The sequence below is a fragment of the Balaenoptera borealis genome (assembly GCF_965194805.1).
Source record: "Balaenoptera borealis genome assembly, chromosome: 14".
Lineage (NCBI taxonomy): Eukaryota > Metazoa > Chordata > Mammalia > Artiodactyla > Balaenopteridae > Balaenoptera > Balaenoptera borealis.
Window position 1 is genome coordinate 40,112,712 of NC_138875.1, and position 18,805 is coordinate 40,131,516.

Genomic DNA, 18,805 nt, shown 5'->3' on the forward strand with positions numbered 1-18,805 from the left:
AGACTGAACCAGGAAGAAATAGAAAATATGAACAGACCCATCACAAGTAATGAAATTGAAACTGTGATTAAAAATCTTCCAACAAATAAAAGTCCAGGACCAGATGGCTTCACAGATGAATTGTAAGAAACATTTAGAGAACAGTTAACACCCATCCTTCTCAAACTCTTCCAAAAAATTGCAGAGGAAGGAACACTCCAAAACTCATTCTATGAGGCCACCATCTCCCTGATACCAAAACCAGACAAAGATACTACAAAAAAAGAAAATTACAGATCAATATCACTGATGAATATAGATGCAAAAATCCTCAACAAAATACTAGCAAACAGAATCCAACAACACATTAAAAGGATCATACACCATGATCAAGTGGGATTTATCCCAGGGATGCAAGGATTCTTCAATATATGCAAATCAATCAATGTGATACACCATACTAACAAGTAGAAGAATAAAAACCGTATGATCATCTCAATAGATGCAGAAAAAGCTGTTGACAAACTTCAACACCCATTTATGATAAAAACTCTCCATAAAGTGGGCATAGAGGGAACCTACCTCAACATAATAAAGGCCATATATGACAAACCCACAGCAAACATCATTCTCAATGGTGAAAAACAAAGCATTTCCTCTAAGATCAGGAATGAGACAAGGATGTCCACTCTCACTGCTATTATTCAACATAGTTTTGGAAGTCCTAGCCACGGTGATCAGAGAAGAAAAAGAAATAAAAGGAATACAAATTGGAAAACAAGAAGTAAAACTCACTGTTTGCAGATGACATGATACTCTACATAGAGAATCCTAAAGATGCCACCAGAAAACTACTAGAGCTAATCAATGAATTTGGTAAAGCTTCAGGATACAAAATTAATGCACAGAAATCTCTTGCATTCCTATACACTAATGATGAAATATCTGAAAGAGAAATTAAGGAAATACTCCCATTTACCATTGCAACAAAAAGAATAAAATACCTAGGAATAAACCTACCTAGGGAGACAAAAGACCTGCATGCAGAAAACTATAAGACACTGATGAAAGAAATTAAAGATGATACCAACAGATGGAAAGACATACCATGTTGTTGGATTGGAAGAATCAATATTGTGAAAATGATTATACTACCCAAAGCAATCTACAGAGTCAATGCAATCCCTATCAAATTACCAATGGCATTTTTTTTACAGAACTAGAACAAAAAATCTTAAAATCTGTATGGAGACACAAAAGACCCCAAGTAGACAAAGCAGTCCTGAGGGAAAAAAATGGAGCTGGAGAAATCAGACTCCCTGACTTCAGACTATACTACAAAGCTACAGTAATCAAGACAATATGGTACTGGCACAAAAACAGAAATATAGATCAATGGAATAGGATAGAAAACCCAGAGATAAACCCACTCACCTATGCTCAACTAATCTATGACAAAGGAGGCAAGGATATACAATGGAGAAAAGACAGCCTCTTCAATAAGTGGTGCTGGGAAAACTGGACAGCTACATGTAAAAGAATGAAATTAGAACACTCCCTAACACCATACACAAAAATAAACTCAAAATGGATTAGAGACCTAAATGTAAGACTGGACACTATAAAACTCTTAGAGGAAAACATAGGCAGAACACTCTTTGACATAAATCACAGCAAGATCTTTTTTGATCCACCTCCTCGAGTAATGGAAATAAAAACAAAAATAAAGAAATGGGACCTAATGAAACGTAAAAGCTTTTGCAAAGCAAAGGAAGCTACAAACAAGACAAAAAGGCAACCCTCAGAATGGGAGAAAATATTTGCAAACAAATCAACGGTTAAAGGATTAATCTCCAAAATATATAAACAGCTCATGCAGCTCAATATTAAAAAAGCAACCCAATCCAAAACTGGGCAGAAGACCTAAATAGACAGTTCTCCAAAGAAGAGATACAGATGACCAAGAAGCACATGAAAAGCTGCTCAACATCACTAATTATTAGAGAAATGCAAATGAAAACTACAATGAGGTATCACCTCACATCAGTTAGAATGGGCATCATTAGAAAATCTACAAACAACAAATGCTGGAGAGGGTGTGGAGAAAAGGGAACCCTCTTGCACTGTTGGTGGGAATGTAAATTGATACAGCCACTATGGAGAACAGTATGGAGGTTCCTTAAAAAACTAAAAATAGAATTACCATATGACCCAGCAATCCCACTACTGGGCATATACCCAAAGAAAACCATAATTCAAAAAGACACATGCATCCCAATGTTCATTGCAGCACTATTTACAATAGCCAGGTCATGGAAGCAACCTAAATGCCCATCGACAGACGAATGGATAAAGAAGATGTGGTACATATATACAATGGAATATTACTCAGCCATAAAAAGGAGCAAAATTGGGTCATTTGTAGAGACGTGGATGGATCTAGAGACTGTCATACAGAGTGAAGTAAGTCAGAAAGAGAAAAACAAATACCTTATATTAACTCATATATGTGGAACCTAGAAAAATAGTACAGATGCACCAGTTTGCAGGGCAGAAATTGAGACACAGATGTAGAGAACAAACATACGGACTCCAAGGGGGTAAAGGGGGTGGTGGTGGTGGTGGTGGTGGGATGAATTGGGAGATTGGGATTGACATATATACACTAATATGTATAAAATGGATAACTAATAAGAACCTGCTATATAAAAAAATAAATAAAATAAGATTCAAAAAAGAACTATATATATTATACATATATAATATATATATATCTACTGCTGAGAGATAAAAGTAGATCCAGTTCCAGAAACTATTTGGAAAGGAAATCAAAAAGCACATCTCTCTGTCCTTATCATTTCCATTAAGTGGTCACCCAGCCTTGGATCTGGCACATCAATCTTTAGAGGTAACTCGGTTGGTCATAACCATGCCCTGTAACTCTAGTCTGGTGTAAGTTTTCTGATGGAAACTATAACTGATTCCCTTTGCTCTGTGCTGCCTTGTGAAGTCTGTTTTATTTTTGATGCACTCTATTGCGTTTAATGAAGAACTTCTCATGAGCCAGAATTTGGAAGTGACTGTTTACAGCTGAGTTTTATGAAAATCACAGTCAAGGATTAGAAACAGAAGTAAAATTGGTTGTACCTGTATGGGTAACATACACATAACAGGTTCAACGCTCCAGTTTGCATTCTCACCTTTTGTAACATTTATCAATTAACCCCTACTCACATTTCCTAGCCTCCCAAGATGGTCTCCTGTGTCCCATTGTAGAACATTCTGGAATCAGTGTGGTAAATTTTTCAATATATTACTTTCCTCTTATGCTCTCACTTTATAAAAACTAGGCGAACATTTGTCCTTAAGCTGGGAAATAAAGGATTTTAAGAGGTTGCCACCTACTTCAAGCAAGACTGGAACTTTGGGCTACTGAGAGGGCACCAACCAGGCTCTTATCACCAACCACAGTGGGACCAAGAGAAGGAGGCGGGGGAGGTGAACCCATTTTCTGTGTTCTCAAGGAAGCTTTTAACTTTGCCATTTCCTTTGTAAAAATGAAGTCAGAAGTGCCTTCACTGCCAAACTGTTACTCTTTTATTCTTCCCACACTGAGTCAAGAGCCAGCCTCCCCGTCAGCAACCTCCGAGGCTGAGGAGTAACCAGGGAAAGCCCAGAGGGTGCAGGAGCCACGCGGGATGATGGAGACGGGCCAACCAGATCAGCGTGTTGGAGCGTGAAGGGAGTGAGGGCACAACCTGGGTAACTCCTGGCCACCACGTCTCCTGTTTCAGCCCCGCCAGGCCAGCCTTCTCCCAGATGCCAGGTCTGACGGTAAGAATTGAAGGGGGCATGAGGGTGGCTCATCACCACACGTGATCAGTCCTGGGAAGTCAGGACACAGAGACACCGAGAGCAGGTGCCCAACGTCACTTCCCTTGGTGTCATTTTCTAGAGAGGACAAGAGGGGGTCTACTTCCAGCTGGAGGAGAGGACTGATGGCATGATTTTCTGTACTGGATTCTAGCAGTTTGATTTGTAAACAGGAGAAAACTTTAATTCTGACTTGGGGGTGGGGTGGGGTACAGCTGGAAATGGTTTAGATTCACATGCTTGCTGGGACTGGGCAGAAATCATTGCAAGGGTAAAGGCCAACTCAGGAAGAGCAGCAGGTAGGTCCAGACCCCCAGGCACAGGTTTTAACAGGAAGTTGACCACTTACAGCTCCCGCCCTAGCCTTTCAGCATCACACAGTGGTGACAGGCGCTAACTCCATCACTCGGGTCCTTGTCTGAAGGACACTCCTGTCCTGAGGATGCTGCATATACTTCTTGATTCAAACTCAGTGCCCGACTGGCAGGTCAGGGAGCCCAACTCAGGCATCTTTATACTCACTCAATATGATGCTAAATGAAGCAACCCATGGAGCTGGAATTAATTCACGACAATAAGTTCTTACATGTTTAAACTATACAAAGTGTTTTCTCTTACCCCTAGTTCCTGAGAAGATAGTCTTAAACCTGTTTTAAAACTGTAATATACCCAGAATCACAAGAGGTTTTTAAAAAACCAGTTCTTTAAGATATGTAAAGGAGACCCTATTAATGCAGTGAATTATGAGAAATAAAATCTGTGACAGTATCATGCAGCCTCTTCATCAGTGTTCATTAGCCATGACTTTACCTTTGATGTCCAGTAACTTCATGTACAGAGCTTTCCATTTATAAAAGTGGACAGAATATCTCTGTTAAAAATATCACAGCAGCAATGCCTACAGGGTTCTCAAACAACTATGAAAAATAAGAAATCTAGATACATGTGTAATGTTTACAGATGCTAACTATCCAGTTATTTGGAAATATCTAGATAGTTGCAGCACGCTGACTCAGCCAGGGGATTATCTGAAGAAATGCCACGCGGATTACTGCCTTTGTGAAAGCATTGTGTGGTTACAGCTGAGGTTCAAACTACTACTATCAACCATAAACAACAAAGGTTAAGTGTGAATAAACACATCCCCTGGCGAAGTCGGTATGTTTGATTAATTAGCAAGCCTACTTTCCTCTAGAGAATGTCAACATCTGCTGTCGGGCCATACTAACATTCCCTGGGTAACCCTTTCGTTTCTTCCTCGAGGTTACTGGGTTCTTTGAAAGCTATTTCGCCTGTTGGTGTTAGTAAGCTGCTGTCCATGTTAGCAACGAAGGGTCCCTTACGCATTTAGCTCACACCTAGCATGTGGCACTGAGAGTACTGTATTAAAGATCAGATTTTTATACCAACTGCCTTTTTTAGCAAATAGCAAGAGCAACGTGAAGGGCATTTTATATACAACAAACCTCTCCGTTCTACCCAACAGCTGAAAGTAACTCTGCCAATCAAGAGGCATGCTGGATGCTAGCAGTACCTTGGAGACGGCCAGTTCCTTCGATTTAGACTCAAACAGGTGCTCCAGCTTGGAAGTGTCCACCTTAATAGGTTCCAGTTTCGACCACAGGAATTCTCTGCAGCGGCCGTTGTTCTTACACGGCCACTCAAAAGGCCGCACTTCATTCCAGAACAGACGGATGGTCTTCTTTTTCTTGGTGAATGCTGGCTGACCCCTGGGTACCTGGGGCCACCCTAAGCCCTGAGGAGCACTGAATACTGGAGGAGGAGCCAATAAATTACCGGGGACTGGAGGGGGAGGCACGCCGTCCAGCAGGGGCGGAGGGGGAGGGGGCGGCAAACCTAGAAAGGTGGGCGGGGGAGGGGGAGGCGGCCCCGGGGCCTCCCTGTGACCCAGGTCCACGTCCAGGACGTCGATGTCGTCCTCCTCCCCCAGGTCAGTGAAATCCATGTCTTGGATTCTGAGCTCCCGCGGATTGGCCATGAGCTGGTCCCAGATGTAGTCAGATTCTGTCTTGGGCTGTGCCGACACCTTCTCCGTGACCTTGTCATCGGGCTCGGCGTCAGGGGAGATGGACCCTCTCCCTAGGTCCCCGCTGTTGAATTTCTCAGCAAAGGCTTTCACGCTGCCCCGATTGTCCAGACAGCCAACGTCCACCCTCCTGACGCTCTCATCCTGGGCCAGAGAGTTGGCCTGCAGGGTGGATATCCGGCTGGCCAGGCTGGCTACGGCCTCCGCCCCCTGCGCGGTCCTCGTGGTCTCGCCCTCCCCCTGCTCCTCATCATCCGTGGGCTTTCTGTTATGGGCATACAGCATGTCCAGCATGAACCGTTTGCTGGTAAGGATGTCGCCACACTGCTCATTTACACCGGCATCCTGAACACCTGCAGACCACAAACCTGAAAAGTTCACAGGAAAAAAAAAAAATGAGAACGTGGCATGGGCCTCAATACTATGAGAAAAGCAACTAGGCAACATGTGGACATTGCACACAGAGGGATTCAGGAAGGCACACAAATAAAGCAATTGGAGAGGAAGGTGGTCATGCCTGACAAGATGCTCTTGATCAGAAAGAGACGCTACATCAAAGAGCCAATGACCCACTCTAGGACCCAAGATTCTTGTAGGTATGACACTGCTTGTGGCTCTGGCCTAGGCTCATGGGAACAATTTTCTGCACCTTTCCTGCCCACCCGTGACAGCTGGTCAGGACCCACCCAGGGTCACTAAGGGGCTTCTGCCCTACACACAGGGAGGCAAGGAAATGCTCCCTCACCCATGGCAGATGTTGGAAAGGCTGTAGAGTTATCCCCCTTTCTCCTCCTACTCCACCTCTGCACCAGGGCAGCCAAAGTGTCTGGAGAAATGCACAGACCGTGCCATTGGTCACACTTTAAGTTCATGGCCACCAGTCTTCAGGTGATGCTGCCTGGCGGTCCCATCCATGACCTCTCCTAGATGACTTTTCACACACCTCCACTCTCCTCTAGCGTCCCCCACCCATCTCATCCTCTGCAAGCATGGCCCTGTTTCCTGTTTCAAAAACTTAATAGACAAAGTCAGAGATCTTCCAGGGCCTCCATTCTGCCTCCACCCACCCACCTGCACCTGAACCCTGACCATGGTCTCTGTCCTGTGACACTGACAAACCGTCCTCTTAGCGGGGGTCAACCGCTCCACTCGTGCATTTGGAAGCCACTCCAGCAATTCTCCATCCCGCCTCTCCCATGCTACCCCCTCTAGGCCTTCCTACTGGCATGTAAACATGGTATAATTTTACCCATTAAACAAAAACAGAAAACCTCACTTGATTCCACTTATCCCTCCACCTATAATCCAAATTTTCTCCTTTCTTTTAAAGGAAAGCTGCTTATAAGAGTTGTTTTGCTATCTCCAATTTCTTTCTTTATTCTCTCTTGAACCCAGTCTAGTGAAGTTTTTGCTCCCTTTCAAAGATGCTCCTTTCCGGGTGACCGATGACCTTCCTGTTGCACTAGACGCAGCTGTCGCCCCCTCATCCTTGACTTATGTCCTTCACTTGGCCTCCCAGACATTGCACTCACTTGCTTTGCTTCCTTCTTTTTGGCTGCTCCTTCTCAGTCTCCTGGGTTGGTTCCTCCTCGTCTTTAACATTTAAGTGTCCCTGGACCTCTTCTCTCCATCTACACTCACCTTCTTAGTCATCATCTCAATCAGTCTCAGGGCTTTAAATACCACCTTCTGCCCTCACTCCCATCCACTCACTGAAACTGCTTCTCCTGCAGTCATTTCCTACCTCAGACACGGCTACTTCACCCATCTTGCTGCCAATTCCAAAAGCCTCAGAGTCATCCTTGACTTTTATCCTGTTCTTTCACCCCACACAGCAGGGCATCCTGTTAGCTAAATCTTCATGTTACATCCGGAATCCAACCACTTTTCTCGTCACCACTCCTGCCATGACCCCGGTCCAAACCAGCATGGTTTCTTGCCGGCGGTATTGCAGGGGAGCCCCTAGCTGGTCTCAGCTTCCACTCTTGTCCCTCTGCAGTCAGTTCTCAACACCACAGCCACGTGATGTGTTACAATGTCCGATCGTATCTCTCTGCTTAAAGTCTTCTAATAGTGCCACATTTCACTGAGACAAAAAGCCAATGACCTGGCAATGTTCCCAAGCCATGTGTGATCCCACCTTAATTTTCTTTCCTCTCCTACCACCACCTCTACCACTGCCACCACCCCAGATATACACACATGAACCTCTTCAGCTACAGCAGCTCCTTGACATTCCTAGAACTCACCAGGCGTGAGGTGATCCAGCCTCAGGATTTTTGCCCCTCCTGGGACAAACCCAGGTAATCACACAATTTGCTTCTCAACTTCCTTTAGGTCTTTGCTCAAATAGTATCTTCCCAGTGAAATCTTCCCCGATCACCTTATTTAAAATTGTGCAAACCTCCCTCTCCCCCACAGTTTCATCCTTTCCTGCTTTATTTTCTACCCAAGCACTTCTTACTGTCTAATCTTCCACACATTTCCCTTTTTGATTTTACTGTTGCCTTTGCCCCATCACTGGAATGATTATCATTACTTGCTAAGCTGTGTTCCTCCTTGAAATGTAAACTCTACAAGAGCAGGGATTTGGGTTTGTTTTGTTCCCTGTTGTATCCTCAGCACCTAGGATGAATGAATGAATGAATGGTCACCAATGTTATCCCTCTGAATTTGCTTCCTAAGGGCCAGCAGGGCTGTGCAGTGGGCATTTCAGGATGTGAATTCCATCAGATATCTAGGGCCTGTGTGGATACTTGTTTGGGGAGGGGGCAGAAGACCTAGGTTATGGACGTGAACATCAGGAGCTTTCTTTCTACCAAAGAAGAGCCAGATCAAACAGGCTGGGGGAGGACACTGGTCTCTCCCACATAGCTGTGCCTTCATCTTGAGGAGGTATTTGCTGGGGAAGCACAGAGGCCCCCTGGTGCTTCATTTTTTCCTGTGTAGCTTTGTCCTCTATGTTCTTCTCAACAGTGGCCTAAGCTCACCAAGCGACCAACACCAGAACAAGGAGCTCTTAAGCCCTCTTGTAGGTTGGTTTCACAAACAAAATACACTTAGGCGATAACCACCATCAAAGAGAGAGGAGGTGGCATTTGAGGACACGATGGAAAAACTTCTACAGCTGGTCAGACAGTCCAGTAAATAGGGAGACTGCTTTGATGCCAGGAGGCTGCGGCAGATAAAGTGGCTGAGTCTCTCTGAACAGACTGCCTCACTCTCTCCATTTATTGGGAAATGTTGGCAGTTTCTTATTTTGGCAACAGGGAAAAGAGCATAATCAGGTAACATTTTAAATGCTGGTTTTCTCGTTTACATTCTTCATTCATTTAGGTCTTTTTAAAATCATTATGTAGGGTGCTTCTTTGTCCCTACTAATTTCCTTTGCTCTGAAGTCTACTTTATCTGATATTTATATAGACACTCCAGCTTTTCTCTGATTAATGTTGGCATGATATCTTTTCCCAACTTTTAACTTTCCATCTGCCCATGTCATTACGTTTGAAATGAGTGCTGTATATGATAGCATGTAGTTGGGTTGTGTTTTTATACACTCAGCAAATCTCTGCCTTTTAATTGATATGTTAGGGCTTAAGTCTGCTGTTTCATTTGTTTTGCTTGATCTCTTTGTTTCAGTGTCTGTTTCTCCTTTCTTGGTCTTGGGTGGATTACTTGAACATTTTTTAGAATTTCAACATGATTCATTTAGAGTGTTTTTGAGTACATGGTTTCATGTAATTTTCTTAGTGGTTGCTCTAGGTATTACAATATATACACTAAATTATTTAGTCTATTGGTATTGATGTTTTACTACTTTGAAGTGTAGAAACCTTACTTCCATTTCGATCCCATTACCCTCCCACTTATAAAAATACAATTGTCTTAAGTACTTCCTCTACATATATTGAACACCATATATCAAATGTAATTTTTGCTTCCACCATCAAATACGATTTAAGAAGCTCATGAGTAAAAAGACAGCATTTTTTAATTTACGCTTATTTTTACCCATTCTGTTGTTCTTTTCTTTCTGAAGTCCCAAGCCTTCTTCTGTCATCATTTCCTTTCTGTTCGGAGAACTTCCTTTAGCCATTCTTCAAGGGTAGGTCTGCTAGTGACAAATTCCCCTAGTTTTTATTTAACTGAGAATGTCTTTATTTTCCCTGCATTGTTAAAGGCTACTTTTACTGTATATGTAATTCATGGTTGATAGTTCTAGTCTTTTAGCACTTGATAGATGCTGTGCCCCTTCCTGCTGGCCTCCATGTTTCAGATGAGAAACCTGCTATCCTTTGAATTGCTGTTCCTCTATAGGTACCACGTCATTTCTTTCTTTCCAAAAAATGTTTTTTTGGTTTTTAGTTTTCAGAAGTTTGTCATTTGTCTCAGTGCAGATTTCTTTGGATTTATCCTTGTTAGGATTTGCTCAGCTTCTTAAATCTGTAGATTTATACCTTTTGCCAAACTTGGGAAATTTTCAGCCATTATTTCCTCAAATATCTTTCCATACTGCACTCTCTCTCCTCTTATTCTCAGACTCGGATGAAATGAATGTTAGTTTTATTGATATAATCCCATGGGTCCCTGAGGCTCTGTTCATTTTTTTTAGTCTATTTTTTTCTCTGTTATTCAGATTTGGTAATATCTACTGATCTGTTTTCAAGTATACTAATTATTTTCTTTGTTGTCTCCAATCAACTATAAAGCATGTCAAATATTTTATTTCAGTTACTGCATTTTCCAGTTCTATAATTTCCCTTGGGTTCTTTTTTAATATCTCCTATTTCTTTGCTAAGATTTTTTTTCATGTATTTCCTGAGCCCTGAGTGTTTGTAACTGTCCACTGAAGCATTATTACGATGACTGCTTTAAAATTTTTGACAGATAATTCCAGCATCTGATTCATCTCAGTGTTGGCATCTGTGGATGGTCTTTTCCCATTCAAGATGTGATTGCGCTACTTCTTGATATGATGAGTGATTTTCGATTGTATTCTGGATATTTTCGGTATCATCTGATAGACTCTGGATAATATTTAATCTTCTCTTTTAGCAGGTAGTCACCCTTTTGGGGTGTAGCATACAGGGCTTGGTGCAGGTAGATGTTCAGCTCCCTGCTGGGTCCCACTGTCACCACCCAGGAAGAGGACTGACTCACACTCCCTCACTGCAGATGGGTAGGGTGGAGGTTCAGCACCCCCTTGACCCCACCAGCATCTTCCCAGTGGAGGTGGACCACTAACTCACATTGGCTCATTGCCTCCAAGTGAGGTGAAGGCTCAGCTTCCCACCAGTCCCAACTGATTCTGGCTTGGGGAGAACAGAGTGCAGACTAGCCCCACCTCCAACCACATCATTCTACCTTGTTTATACCAGATGGGGATGGAAGCTCAGCTCTCCGCTGTGTCCCCATCAGCATCAGGGACAAGGAGGGTGGTGGTGGGGACAGAGAATGCTATTAGTCCCCTCTCCACTCCTCATTAAGTCTGGTTCCTTCTGGGTGGGGGTGAAGGCTCAGGTCCCCACAGGACCCCACAGACACTACCCTGTTGGAGGAATTGGGATCCACTTGCTTCTCCCCTTCAGGGGATAGACTGAGTTCCCCATTAGGCCAACACTACCCCAGCAGGGGAACTGGAGCACTACCTGCTTCTACTGGGCAGGGGATAGAAGACTGGCTCCCTTCTGAGTCCCGCTGACACCACACGGTTGAGGAGGGGAGGGAACTGCAGAATTGTCACTCTTGTTTCCATGGGGGTGCTGTATAGAAGACCACCTCTTCTTCAGTCTCACTGAAACCACTGGGTTAGGGGGAGAGGTGGGACAGTAGCAAATTTTCCATTAGATCTCATTTAGGATAGAGCACTTATTAACAGCAGAAAAGATTTTCTGTTCTGTTAGGCAACGCCTTTCCTAATCCTTTGGCTAAGGGAATCAGCTTTCCTTGAAGCTTCACTGCCACGTCATTCAAGTCCAAAGGCTTCTAGGCAGTCTGCTTCCTTCTTTCCACCTTTCAGAGTCCTCCTATGATTGGTTGTCCTGTTACATCCAGGGTGTTGGTATTTTAGTTGTAAAAGGGAGGACCTGGGAGCAATGGGGGCGTCTCCATCTTAGCCAGATTCATTCATTTATTCATCAGTGGTTTTATGAGCCCCTACTATGTTCTGGGCACCCAGCTAGGAAGTAAGAACTCACAATGAATAAGACAGACATCCCCATCCTCACAAAGCTTACATTCAAATAGAGACAAAGGACAGTTATACCAGTAACTACAACAAAGTGTGATGAATGCTGCAGTAAAGCCTCTCACTCTAATGCCAGGGAGTGGAACACATGAAAACAAAGAAAAATAAAACCACACATCTGCAATAAGTTGGGTCTCTTTCAAGTCCTACAAATTCATTCTCAAGTAATAGGTACAACCGTTAGAAATAAGACTGGGAATCACTTTGATTGCCTTTGTGATTTAATTGAGAAGATTCTGAAAAGCAAAAGCTATGGTGACAGAGCTTCTCTGTCTCCACAGCTGCTGATGTGCCCATGAGCAGTGGGAATTTTTAGGAACCAATAAGCTACAACAAATAAACATGGTCACATCTCCTAACAGCACCAGACTGAAGCAGAAAAGTCACTGCAAAGCTCCAATTCCTGGACACCACCAGCTTTTGGTAGAAAGTCAATGGTTCTTCACTGGGAGCAGAGTCTCCATTTTTGGAAAGTTGTCCTTATTTGGAAGGATATTGGGCAATCTGATCCAAGAAAGTTCTGTTCCCGGCTTATTTTTACTAATCCAACTTGTTTATGTTTTAGGCCTGCTAAACCTAGTTATGATGAATAATACTTAAAGCTACTCATAATAGAATAAAACATGATTTAAGGCCAAATGATCAAGAAGACTTACCCGACACCCTGTACTGTGACCATAATTACATTAAATGTGAATAACAACAATCAGAATTTGAGAGTGTAACTGTAATCTGTCTTTGAAAGAAATTTAGTATCAAAATACGTAATCCTTTTAGCACACACATCTTCAACCAGACACAAGATTTTCAACGTGATAATTCCTAAGACATAAAGTATTTTAAGTCAGTCCTCCTTTTTCACTGTATCATGGTGACCAGTGATATATAGAATAAAATCTAATAATATAACTGTGAAAACTCAAATATTAACTATTTAGACTAAGCCATTGATTGACAGGTCTCCTAGGAGACATTATGGCTTCATTCATTCATTCAATCTTTGTTCACTCATCCAGGCTTCAGGGACAATGTATTCTTAATCTGTGAACTAACATATCATGCCTGGGTCATGCCACTGATTGGCAGGCCTTTGCGGCTGCCGTTTGGGCCTACGATGTAAGTTCCTTGAGTCTGTGTCACTGTGTAGCTTAATGAAGCCTGGCCCTTAAGACATGCCTTCACTGGTGAGGTGCGTCAGTTGAAAGAGGTGGCTTCCTGCCACCCTGACAGTGCACAGGTCACGGGTAGGAAAACCAACTCCATGGTGTCGCATGTGAATCATAATTCAAATGATTATTTGAATCGTTTACAATTTCTAGAACCCTCTGTGGCACCCTCTGCAAGTCCCTAGTGAGGACTAACATTCCATTTGATCCCTAAACATAAAGTCACTATTAAACAGGTGAAACTGAATGAATATCAGGGATAACACCAAAAAGGTATGATTCCGTAAGAAAAAGCACATACTTAGTATCGAAGAAAAGAGTGGTCCTGAGCATATTGCAGAAAATTACTTAAATTACATACATTCCAGCTGAGCACATCAAATTGATCCCTGCATGCTGTGAACTGGCAGTTTTTGAAAGTACTCATACGATTCATTTTACCAAATCCGCTCTGGTCTGAAATGTTCAGTCATAGTGGCTTAACACACTTCCTTGCAAAAACTCTTTCAAGGGAGTAGATAACAACATGACATGTCTCTAAATTTAAATCAGAAAAAAGCCACACTTACTACTCACAATTAAACAGTTAGAAGGACAAGAGGAATTTCTCTTCTGGGGTTTATTCCTCCGGAAAAGTCCCCTGGTCGCCCTCATTATCAGGCCCTTTTCCCAGCTGTAGAAGTGACGGTGCAGCCTTGTGGCAGAGGGTCGGGGCCCTTCTGCAGGGCAGGAAGCTGCTGGCTGGCTGAGTGGGGCCACACCCCCCTCCAGACACTGGGGGACAGTCTGGGGAGCGAGCCGGGCCAGCCAGTCAGCTCAGAGGCCAGCAAACCAGGTCCCCTGCCCCGGGGCTCCCCGGGATGTGTTCACGGGGAAAGGGGGCCTCCTTACCGGTCCCCCTGTCCCGAGAGAGCTTGTCCTCCTTGTCTTCCCTCTCCAGCGTGCTGCTGGAGGACGAGACGCTGGAGGCCGAGCAGTTGTCCCGCTCGTTCACTGCCTCGTTCTGCTGTTCCTTCTCGCTCAGGGAGGCTCGCTCTTCAGGCTCTGGCTCCAGGGCCCGCCCCACCTCGCTCTCTGCTGCTGCGTGCGCAGGGGCTAGTTCCCGGCTGGCCTCATTGGCCACCCGTCCCACCTCTGCCTCCGCCTCTGCTTCTGCCTCTGGTTCGGGCTCAGGATCCCCGGTGCTCGCTGGGGGAGATAACAGTGGAGATTATGAGCAGGACAGGAATTTCTTGGAAGCGTCGAGTGAGGATGAGACTGAACATGAGGCTGATTTCTCCCTGCTGTGTGAGGCAGGCAGAATTCTAAACTGGCCCCTGAGATTCCCATCCCCTGGTTATTCAGTCAAACACAGACTGAGGCACTGCAGGGAAGGGGCCGTGCAGCTGGTGTTCACGTCTCAAGTCTCTTGACCTTAAGATACGGAGATTATCCAGGTAGGCCTGATCTAACCTGGTGAGCCTTTTAAAAACAGTGTTTTCTGGTTAGCACCAGAAAAGGATGTCAGAGATTAGAAGCACAAGAAGTATTGGACGAGGTACTTCCCTGGTGGTGTAGTGGTTAAGAATCTGCCTGCCAATGCAGGGGACACGGGTTCGATCCCTGGTCTGGGAAGATCCCACATGCCGTGGAGCAACTAAGCCCGTGCACCACAGTTACTGAGCCTGCGCTCTAGAGCCCACGAGCCACAACTACTGAGCCCTCGCACCACAACTACTAAAGCCCATGTGCCTAGAGCCTGTGTGCTCTGCAACAAGAGAAGCCACCGCAATGAGAAGCACGCTCATTGCAACAAAGAGTAGCCCCAACCTGCTGCAACTAGAGAAAGCCCGTGCACAGCAATGAAGACCCAATGCAGCCAAAAATAACTAAAATAAATAAATTTATTTTTTAAAAAAGTATTTGATTTATCAGTGCTGGTTTTAAAGATGGAGGGGGCCATGTGATGAGGAATGTGGTGGCCTCTAGAAGCTGAGAGTGACTCCTGGCCGACAGCCAACGAGGAACAGGGACCTCGGTCCTGCAAGCACAAGCAACTGAATTCTGCCAACGACCCGAATGAACCTGGAGGTGGACTCTTGCCAGGGCCTCCCGGTAAGAGCCCAGCCAGCCACAACCTTGATTGTGGCCTTGTGATACCCTTGGATGAGACCCCAGTTAGCCATTCTGGGCTTCTGACCTATGGAAACTGTGAGATAATATAAACGGATGCTGTTTTGAACAGCTATGTTTGTGGTAACTTGTTACACAGCAGTAGCAAACTAATACATGATCCTTTTGCCTCTTCAGGGAAAGAGGAAAAAAGTCCATGGTGAATCAAGCTGATAAGCAAAGAGCAGCCTGATGTTCTATCAGTGGCTAAACCAGTGAGGTCCATCACCCTTTGTTTGAATTATGTTTGCTCATAATGTGAAGTTATTCCATACACTTGAAAGTTACTTAGAAGAATCACTCACGGGCACAGAATTCTTTGTAAACCTGTCAAGGCTGGAGATTTGCTGCTCAGGTTCCATGGGTGTCCCCTAGGAAGCAGGGAAATGGCACAGTCTGCCGTATGCATGTTTTTGCTGAGCAACCCTCTCATGTGTGAGCTGTGAACGGGTAGCAAAATGATTGGGAATTAAAAAAAAAAAAATGTCATCTGTGAAGGCCAGAGGAGGATGAGTCACTCCTGAGGGTCTGACCCTCATGGCTTGGCAGAGCCACATTGCTGGAATCCTGGCAGTGCCACCAAGAGCATGTGCTCCAGCCCTACGTACATACTGCTCGAAGCAATAGAGATTCAGGCAGGATCGGCGCATGTAAGGGACCTGCCCTGACCCTATAAGAACAGGCAGATCAGAGGGCTCTCTCTTTGTGGAGATATCCTGCCAGCTCAGGTGAGCAGGGATGGCTGGCAATGGGGCGCCCACAGCAGGTCCCCCAGCAGGCCAGGCAGTGGCATTACTATGGGAGAGCAAAGCTCAGGCTTCACTGGGCAGGGGGCCCAGCTGCCCTCAGCATCCCAGCAAGAAGTCATTCTGCCAGGACGCACTGGGTCCAGAACCCCCGTCCCTCACCTGCTCTCAGGCTGCCTTCCTCAGAGAATGAGTATGGGAATTGTGGGGGGAGAGAGGGAGGCAGTGTAGAGAATGAAATGCCAGCCTCTCCTTACATCCTGGGTAACTTCCAACCTCCACACGGAAGAAATCCTCCTCCGTGGGAACCGCCCCAGTGCCCTTCAGGTAGGAACTGGGTGTAGAGGACAGAGGGACTTCTGCCCGCCCAGGCTGCTGGGGACTCCAGCCTAGTACAGGCACCTGCTTCCTGGGGAGAATGGGGGAAATGAGGATGGGGTGGCAAAGGCCCTCTGCTGTCTGCTGGGTGCCCTTGCTGGGTGTCCCCAAGAGGGATGGTTTTGGAACTGATGATAAGAGAGCAAAGTTTCCAGGCCGAGATGCACTGGCTGGCAGTAGCAGGAGGAAATCGAAGGGCACACGACTGTGAACCCGTGTGCTCAAGATGGGTGTGTCAGGCATTCTTCCTTCCTTCCTTCTTTCCTTCCTTCATTTATTTATTTAGGCTGCGTTGGGTCTTCGTTGCTGCGCATGGGCTTCCTCTAGTTGCAGCGAGCAGGAGCTACTCTTCGTTGTGGTGCGCGGGCTTCTCAATGCGGTGGCTTCTCTTGTTGCGGAGCTCGGGCTCTAGGCGTGCGGCCTTTAGTAGTTGTGGCACACGGGCTCAGTGGTTGTGGCGCACGGGCTTAGTTGCTCCGTGGCATGTGGGATCTTCCCGGACCAGGTCTCAAACCCGTGTCCCCTGCATTGGCAGGTGGATTCTTAACCACTGCACCACCAGGGAAGCCCCAGGCATTCTTCCTTAAGAGCAAAAACCAGGCTGGGTACAGGGAAAAAGTGAACAAACCTTTGAGAAAAATTCCCTTTGGTGCTGAAGGACTTTTTATGGTATTTCTTTTTCATTTGATAATAGAGCATTTAGCAAAGAGAAACAGAACCCCATCGTTTTACTAGCACGGCAGAAGCATAGTTTTAGCAACAGCAGTGTCATCGTTTGGTTGACAGAAAGCATATGTTCTTGCACACATTTACTTCAGAATAGCCACATCAAAACGAGAATGTGTTTCCAACAGCCTAGCATGTGGCGTGCATTTAAGTTTTAATTGGTGAGCATATGGCAAAACTGGCAAGGGTGCCTCTGTGGGGCTTTATCACTGACGGGGAGATGGGTGCAGTTGGTTGCCATCAGCCTGAGTCTACTCATCATCCCCAGGAGACTGGCAGACAAAGCAGGAAGGGTCCACAATTTGATGGCTGTTTGAATCCAGCCTACATATGTGTTTCCTTCCACTTCAGCAGAGACTCTGGCCCCTGATCAGCCAGCGGTTGCAGGGACAAGTGAGGCAATGGACATGCAAGCTCTAGAAAGCCACACATTCTTGGGAATAAATAGTGTAATTTCATCCCCCTACGTTCGAGCCTTACTGCCTGGAGTCAGACATTTAAATGTGTGATCCGACCGCTGGGGTAGTTTCTCTCTTTCATCACTGCTGGAGAGAAAATCATCTCCAAAACTACCTCCTGACCAGAATGCAGGCTCAGTGTCCACAAGGCCTCACTGCAAATCTGCGGTGTGTGAAGCTGTTCTAATGATGAACAAATTAAATAAAATTCACACACATTCAAGTCAAGCCAAGCCACCAAAGATGGAGAATGGAGCTGACAGAGAGCAAACACGCGTGGCTGCTCATTCCTGACACCCTCTGCACTGAATACACCAGGCGACACACGTGTCAAGGGCACAACACACACCCCTGTTTTCAGAGGGCTCACCACTTGCCTAGTGACACGGGACATAAAATCCTATCAATGGGGGTCACGGTGGTATACGGCCAGGCACCCAAGTGAGGGCCCTGGGTACCAAGTAGCAGGGAGTCCCTGGAAAGGACCCACGGCCGAGCCCTCCTCAAGCTGTATTAATCAAACACAGGAATGACAAGGCACAAGTTCTCTGGGGACCAAGACTCTGCCTTCCTCTCATGTCCAAGGGCCCCCAGTGTGGTCTTGGGGCCGGCATCTTCTCACAAAGTTCTCATGGACACTTAGGAAACACTGTGAGACTACACACTGAATTCCCGAACATTTCTGCCCGCCTTCCTATTCTCTTTCATCAGGACCTCGGTCACCAGCAGTCCCCTCCACATACTCACAACCATTCCTTCTGAGTCATTGCCCTAAACCACACCAGCTGCCCTCTCAGCAGACCTGGAAAAAAGTATCATCTACCCTTGCCGAGTCCCCTGGAAATAGGAGGGACCTTGAAAGTCTGCAGGAAAAGTCCTCAAGGGAGCTAAGATATTTGTCAATACCGAGGGATGAAAATTGCTCACAACTTCTCACTGATACCCAACAACAGTACCAGTGGTGAGAGGCACATGGTCACACAAGACAGACCCAGCTCTTGTTGTCATGGAGGTTACAGGGATGCTAAGAGATC

The 18,805-nt window shown here is 45.4% G+C and overlaps 1 protein-coding gene across 12 annotated transcripts in view; it reads right to left on the bottom strand.

Moving 5' to 3' along the window:
- FHOD3 (formin homology 2 domain containing 3) overlaps positions 1 to 18,805 on the bottom strand; it is a 491,067-nt gene that overhangs the window by 66,943 nt on the left and 405,319 nt on the right. For all 12 annotated transcript variants that reach the window (XM_082354165.1, XM_082354171.1, XM_082354169.1 and 9 more), the window contains 2 exons: positions 14,204 to 14,500; positions 5,387 to 6,267 (listed from right to left, as the gene is read on the bottom strand). In XM_082354165.1, coding sequence (XP_082210291.1) covers positions 5,387 to 6,267; positions 14,204 to 14,500 — 1,178 coding nt within the window. The remainder of the gene's footprint in view (positions 1 to 5,386; positions 6,268 to 14,203; positions 14,501 to 18,805) is intronic.